This window comes from Clarias gariepinus, chromosome 15 (assembly GCF_024256425.1).
Source record: "Clarias gariepinus isolate MV-2021 ecotype Netherlands chromosome 15, CGAR_prim_01v2, whole genome shotgun sequence".
In the NCBI taxonomy this organism is placed as follows: domain Eukaryota; kingdom Metazoa; phylum Chordata; class Actinopteri; order Siluriformes; family Clariidae; genus Clarias; species Clarias gariepinus.
The window spans coordinates 10,057,754-10,064,667 of record NC_071114.1 but is presented as its reverse complement, the minus strand read 5'-3'; the positions used below and the strand labels follow the sequence as shown (position 1 = coordinate 10,064,667).

Sequence of the window (6,914 nt, the reverse complement as noted above, 5' to 3'; positions counted from 1 at the left end):
ACTGTCCTGAAACCCTTACATACTCTGCAAAGCAGGGCAAAGAGGCGTGTGATCTTTGCGAGTTGAAAAACTCAGTCCACACTCACTCATTGGGAGGCACATGTTCATGCTGTTTCTGTTGTTTATACTAGTTATTACAAAGCCTTTTCATTATTGATAATCTCAGTTTTTTTTTTCTTCTGTTCCTGGTTTTCTTGACTTGCTCGTGCCTGCCCTAGTTAATCTCAGCTATTGATGACCCGACTCTTGCCTGCAGCTTCACCTTGCACCTTGATTCACATATTAGTCATGTTTGCTACACTTAATAAAATCCTGTTTCCCTTCACTTGCATCCTGCACTACTGACACAGAGTCGGGTTTCTCAGAGCAATCCTGAACGAGGTGCATTGTTAAAAGTTGGAGCGAGGATTTTGCTGAACACGCTCTCTCTCTCTCTCTCTCTCTCTCTCTCTTCTAGAGTGAAAATGATCTTAACATTGCAAAGCCTTTGAAAAACCTGGCCTGGATTGTTTATATAACTTTTTTGTTCAGTTTTTAAATTCTAAAGCTATTAAAGATGTGTATTAATGTTGGATCAAGTTGTTGGGTCAAGTTTTCCGTGTTTATTTATAAACAATGCAGAAATAATTACTTTGATCTTATCAGTGAAATAAATGATTTGGAATTCGACAGGCAGATAATATGGCAGACAAATCTTGAGGAAATATTTTCTTTCCTTTATTATGAAAAACAATACACACACAATTCTCACACACAATGCACACACACACACATACATACACATATATGTACCACTATTGTAACAAAATGTCCTATTATGGAATGTGTATGAAAAAATATATTTATATCAAATATATATATATATATAAAATACAACAAATAAAACAGGCAAGCAAAAAAAAAAAAAAAAAAAAAAAAATTTCACAGATTAGATTTCACAAAACCAGAAAGGACTGGCCAGATAATTAGAAATATAACAATTTTCAGGAAAGGCAAAATATCGAACAAGCATATGTACAAGTAATATTTACAATATGTCACGCATCAAACACAACTGCAGAAGAATACACAAATACACAAATACACAAAACGTTCATTTTACAGCTTAATGAAAATGTAGAGTGCACTGGATGTGATCTGTTCTAAAACTGTTCAAATTCGTACAAAGAGTAATAAATTTAGGTTATTTTTTTTATTTATTAATTTATTTTTTTAATAACCAAGATCACCACACAAGCAGATGAAAACAGTAGGTGTGATTTTAATTCTTTTTTTTCAAACCTTGCTTCTTCTTTATGGTTTCCATCAGTGTTTGCACCCATTTCTGCTTGGGGTCGGCACATAACCTCATTTGCGCCTTTTTGTATTGGATACTTTTTGGGAAAAAAATAAAAGAATATTGTTACAGTAAATCTTAATTTATCAATTAATCAATAATATATTAATGACATGAATTCTAAAATGCATTGAATATACTTTCTCTTTGAATGTATGCTCTTTATTTTCAAAAAATTATTACTTTCTCTAAATCTTGTTTAAAAATAAATAGAACTTACACAACAGCACGGAGGTTGCATCCTCCATCAGTCTCCTGGATTCTATAGCTCACAGCTTTGTTTTTCATTTTTTGCTTGGGCTCTTTATTATAACTAAGGCAACAACTTTCATAAGTACCTGTTAAAAAAAAATAATAATATTAACCATTGTGCACATCTACTGATAAAATGGCATACTAATATTAATTGCATAATATTTTAAATATTTCTTTAAATATTTTCAGCTGACTGGACATGAGGCAATGTCAAGCCTGTGACAAAAACCCCAAAACACATGCTGATCATTAAAAAGGATGGTATAAAAAACAAAAAATACAGGCTACCTTGTGCCAAACATGAGTACATGCACTCCAGAAGCAGAATTAAACAAAGGACACAAATCTTCATCGTTGCTCTTTTGATTTTACCTGAAGCAGAATAAAATGTTTATTGCTTTAAGCTCAAGCAATTAATTAATCTTAAACATTTGTATGCAAACATTTCCTGAGCTGTGAATAAAATGTGTGTGCAATAAAATTACATACCTTGAATTTCTCTCGGGAGAAGAGTGTATGCTGCTCTTTGAAACGGCTCTTCTACAGCCTTTGGGGAAGCTTCTGCCATTTATGGGTTTCAGCAATTATACTAACACGCCTCCTCCTCTCATTTCACAAAGATCTACCAATGATAAAGAAGGCATAAACTTGAAACCAGATTCTTTTTCTTTTCTTTCTGGTTGATAGAACAAAATAGTAACTACAAAGAGCATTCAAGTCAAACCCGGACTTTGGATTGCACAGAAGACATTTATAAGAGTAAAAAAAATCCCTTAATTTCTTCATATCTCTGCTACACTTACTGCATGTTCTCATCCCAGCATCTCACTATTGCTTGGATACTATCAGGGTAGAAAGTTTTCTCAGTATGGCGGAGCCATGATCAGACTGCCTGTCTTAAACGCTGGCCCCCCAGGAATTCCTTTAACCCCCAAAACATGCGATTCAGGGGTCAGGACTGTACAGGGGATTAGTAATTAAGGATTAGCATTAGGAGTGGCAATAGCTCTCAGTAGAGTTCCTGTAATGTGCAAGTGGTTTTCCTGAATAAACAGTTCCCACAGACAAATGCGTTTCTTCAGCAAGTTACTGATAAATTTTTCAGAGATTTTAAAGCGTCAATATGTTAATGGGAATAGACTACAGTGGGCTTTAAAATGTTTTATGTGACTGAAGGTTTCACCATTTTTCTGTGCTTAAAATCTTCTGTAAATGGCAATTGGTCTTATGCCGTCTTTTACAAAAGATTTCATCCCTAATTGTCTCAAATGACCCTCGTGTATTATTTTACGACATGGCACGGTGGTGTAGTGGTTAGCACTGTCGCTTGCACCTCCAGGGTCCGGGTTCAATTCCCGGCCAGGCTTGATTCCCGTCTCTGTGTGCATGGAGTTTGCATGTTTTCCCTGTGCTTGGTGGGTTTCCCCTGGGTACTCCGGTTTCCTCCCACAGTCCAAAGACATGCAGATTAGGCTAATTGGCATTTCCAAATTGACCGTAGTGTGTGTGTGCCCTGGCATTGATTGGCACCCTGTTCAGTCTGTACACTGCCTCGTGCCCTAAGTCTCCTGGGATAGGCTCCAGGCCCCCGCTACTCTGAATGAAGGAAAGCGGTATAGAAGATGAGTGAGAGTGAGTGAGTGATATCCTTAAACAGTGATTTTAATGGCTGCTGCAAATGTCATTCTTAATTTTTAAGAAAAGAAACATTCCAACTGTTAATTGGCTACTTTTCAATATGAAAGAAATATTTGAAAATAATGTTATAAGACATATTCTGATAAACTAACTGCTGTGCAATACTGGAGTCCAGGCATGTCGTCCCCAAAACCTTGATCACGCACATCTGGAACTTATCAAAGCCAATATAAACAAAAATCTAAGAAGTGTGATTGTGCAATGTTTTGCAACATGTTCCATGTGTTTTTTTATTTTTTATTTTACAACTTTGTCTGAAAGGAAAGACAAAAGTAAAGTTTCATAATGTGAGTTGTTAGATGTCTAGTTAATCAAGATCATTTTGTTTTTACCATAATAGCATAAAATGAATAGAAACAATACAAATGACTTTTCTTTCTTTTCCCTTATTTTTGATACTTGTGAAATCCACACCTTACCATGCATATCATAGAAATCCTTCAAGCATTTAATCCTGAAGATAGCATCTGTCTGAGAAGTGTCACTGTTTATGTTACTGCAAAACATCTTTAAACCACTTATTTTTCTTTACCCAAGCAAGGAAAAAAACCCATACTGTATTTCTTCACAGTCACACTCTTAAAAGCAGGGGTGAAAAAAAAAAACGATTGATTGTGCAGTATAACAGGACAGTCATCAGAGTAGAAACTATTCTATTTCTCTATATAATTTCCTGCTACACTAGTGCACTTATCTCAGTGTTTCACTAGTGCTTGTATACCATCAAGGGTAAACGTTTTGTCAGGACATCAGAGCCATGATCAGCCTCCCAGGAAGTCCTTTAATAGCCCAAACATGTGAAAATGGCTTGAAACAAGGTCAGAACTGTAAAGGTTTGTTGAAATAATTCACAGCAGTGTTCCAGTAACTGCAAGAAACTTGCATATTAAGGGATCCTTAAACAAACAAACAACATTTTTTTTCACTAGAACCCATATACAGTAGAACCTGCAGCTTAGTATTTTATCACAGCACCTCATTGAGCACTGCATTTGAGGAGTTTTATAGAGTGGTAATATATTTTATTTCTCCACTCATCATAAACATGGCAAATACTGTATTGTCTTTCATTCATTTTTTTGAAGTGCTGTCATTCTGTGGAAGATTGATTGTGCAAAACATATTTTTACTGCAATTTGCTGCAATACATCTTTCCCATCAACATGGGGTCTTAGGTATACATACTGTACACCACACCTAATATTTGATTTGACCCTTAGAAAGGTTCAGAACTTCAGCAGATGTTTTTGGGAGCCAATCAACAAGGTTGTGAAAGAATTGTGGTTGAATATTTTACCATTTCATTTTTTTGGTTTCCTGGCATAAATCATTCTAAACATGGTCCAAAATCTAAATAGGGTTAAGGGCTAAAAAGCATAATATTGTCCTACTTTACCCATTCCACAACCAGCTTTGATATGTATTTGGGGTCAATGTTCTGGTAAAACATGATTTGAGGGAATCAAAAAACCATATGATGCTACCACCACCATGGTTAAAATTTGATACACAAGAGGTTCTTATGGTTGAATGCACTTTTACTCCTCTAAACATAACTTCGGTCAAAACTCTCCTTTAGAAGGCTTTACTTTGTCCATTTGGTCAGCTGCAAATTTTTCCAAATTTGAAAGTGTGGATAATGGAGCAGGGGCTTACTTCTTAGATGCCAGGCTTTCAATCTATGGCAATATACAGTACAATTTGACTAAAGACAGTGACACTGGTAGTCATGGTGGGCCATCCAAACTAATTTTCCTTCAGCTTGGACTTAGAGTTCCTTAGAAATTTTTCTTTGTACTGTGTGTTGTCCAATTTAACGAGTGCTGTCAAACACACCCTTTTTCTTTTGGCACAGAGAAGCTACCGGATGTAGTCAATCATGATCATTAACACAAAGTTGAGAGGCCTTAGGCTTGGCAAATCAAAAGACATTTGGGGACTTCAGTAACACTGAATTACATTTTTTACATAACTATAGTCACCTTGTATGTATAGTTTCAATCCTGTATTGATTTTACAAAATTAAACTAAAATTAAGTTTTTTCTTCCGAACTCTTAGGGAATTCTTATATAAAAGACATGTTGGACAGTCATTCCATTTTTTTCTTCTTCTTTTTTTTTGGTCCCCTACGGTGGCCAAGAAGAGCTAGTACATTTTTATTATTATGATTAATTATTGATTAATTATTAATTAATTAATTAATTAATTAATGAAAAGAAATGTTGGGACATTTTGTTATTCCAATCCAAATTTTCAAGTTTTCATTTTATTGTGAAATTGGAAAAGAAATGACACTTATCATAGACACATGGTTGTCCTCACTTTTATACTTATTGTATAATATTTCATAGGTCTGGTGATATTGTACTAATTTCCTCTTCTCTATAAAGATAATCTTCAGTAATTCTCATGTTTTGATGTCTTGATATTATTCAGAATATCTTCACATTTTCATCCTCTGTGGATCTCACACGTTGCCAGTGGGATTTAAGATTTCAGTAAGTTGGATTAAATAAAAGAAAGAGGGGGGAAAAAAGAAAAGAAAACTTGTTCTTGGTTCAAGGACTCATTCTTGTGGATATCTTTAGAAAATCTTTGGATCGTTATGCTACTGATCTAACAAGGATAAAAGAATGTTGCATTATTTAGTGAAGGATGCCAAAGTTTTCCCCGCAAAGTTCAAGGAACATGACAAGTTCAGGATCCCATTTACTGTAAAAATATTTTAAATGCAAGTTTAGATTTGGAAAGGCACATAAACACATAAACACACACACACACACACACACACACACACACACACACACACACACACAAAGATTTTTTACTTGGAAGTCTTGAATCTTTTCAGCTTTGACATTTACTGTAATGTTTCACTACAATATATTAAAAAGAGTTTTCTGTAGTTTTCGTATAAATCAGTGGTGCTTGCTGATATCAGAATCAGAATTCGCCAAGTACTGTACAATGTTGACACACACAAGGAATAACAGACTAACATAAAACACTGTACAAAACACTATACACAATAATTACACAACAATTAGTAAAATTACAGATTAAATGGGGGGAGGGTACATAAAGCGTACATAAAGTAATGGCAAGGTACGGCAGGTAGACCGGTGTGCATTATATATATACTATAATAGGTAATATAAAATAGCAAGGGGTAGTAAGGTAATGTGCATGTGTGCATGTAGGGAGTTTGTTGGAGGCATGGTGGTGCTTTTACACAATAAATATGCAGTACGATACTGGATGTTTGATTTGATTTAAAGACGGTTGTCTTACCTCAGTAAGTGACCTGGCAAGTAATACAATTTTAATTGATAACCCAAAAGCTTTATTCCATCCAGTAAACATGTGGAATGTTTTCTTTGCTTTTCACAGTATGAAGCAATTATCCTTACTGTGCCTGGGGACAAAATACACATGCAGTTCATCTTCATCCTATTTTTCTTGTTCTTTTTAACATCTTCACATGTCTGTATTTAAGACTTTTCTTTTTTAAAGTTTTGTGATATTTGCTTGTACTCTATTAGTTATATTGCAGAATATTGTTGTTGCTAGTGGTACGAGGTAGTAGTACAGTATGTAATTAGACCTTTATATTAAGGATAATTG

The 6,914-nt window shown here is 34.8% G+C and overlaps 1 protein-coding gene across 1 annotated transcript; it reads right to left on the bottom strand.

Annotated features, from left to right (window-relative positions):
- Nucleotides 1-587: 587 nt before the first annotated feature.
- Nucleotides 588-2,143, bottom strand: ccl25b (chemokine (C-C motif) ligand 25b). Its single transcript, XM_053513695.1, has 4 exons — nt 2,081-2,143; nt 1,880-1,963; nt 1,557-1,674; nt 588-1,373 (listed from the first exon to the last, which is right to left on the bottom strand). Exons 2-4 carry the CDS (start codon nt 1,941-1,943, stop codon nt 1,262-1,264), a joined length of 294 nt encoding a protein of 97 aa, XP_053369670.1. The 5' UTR covers nt 1,944-1,963; nt 2,081-2,143; the 3' UTR covers nt 588-1,261.
- Between the last annotated feature and the right edge of the window lie 4,771 nt (nt 2,144-6,914).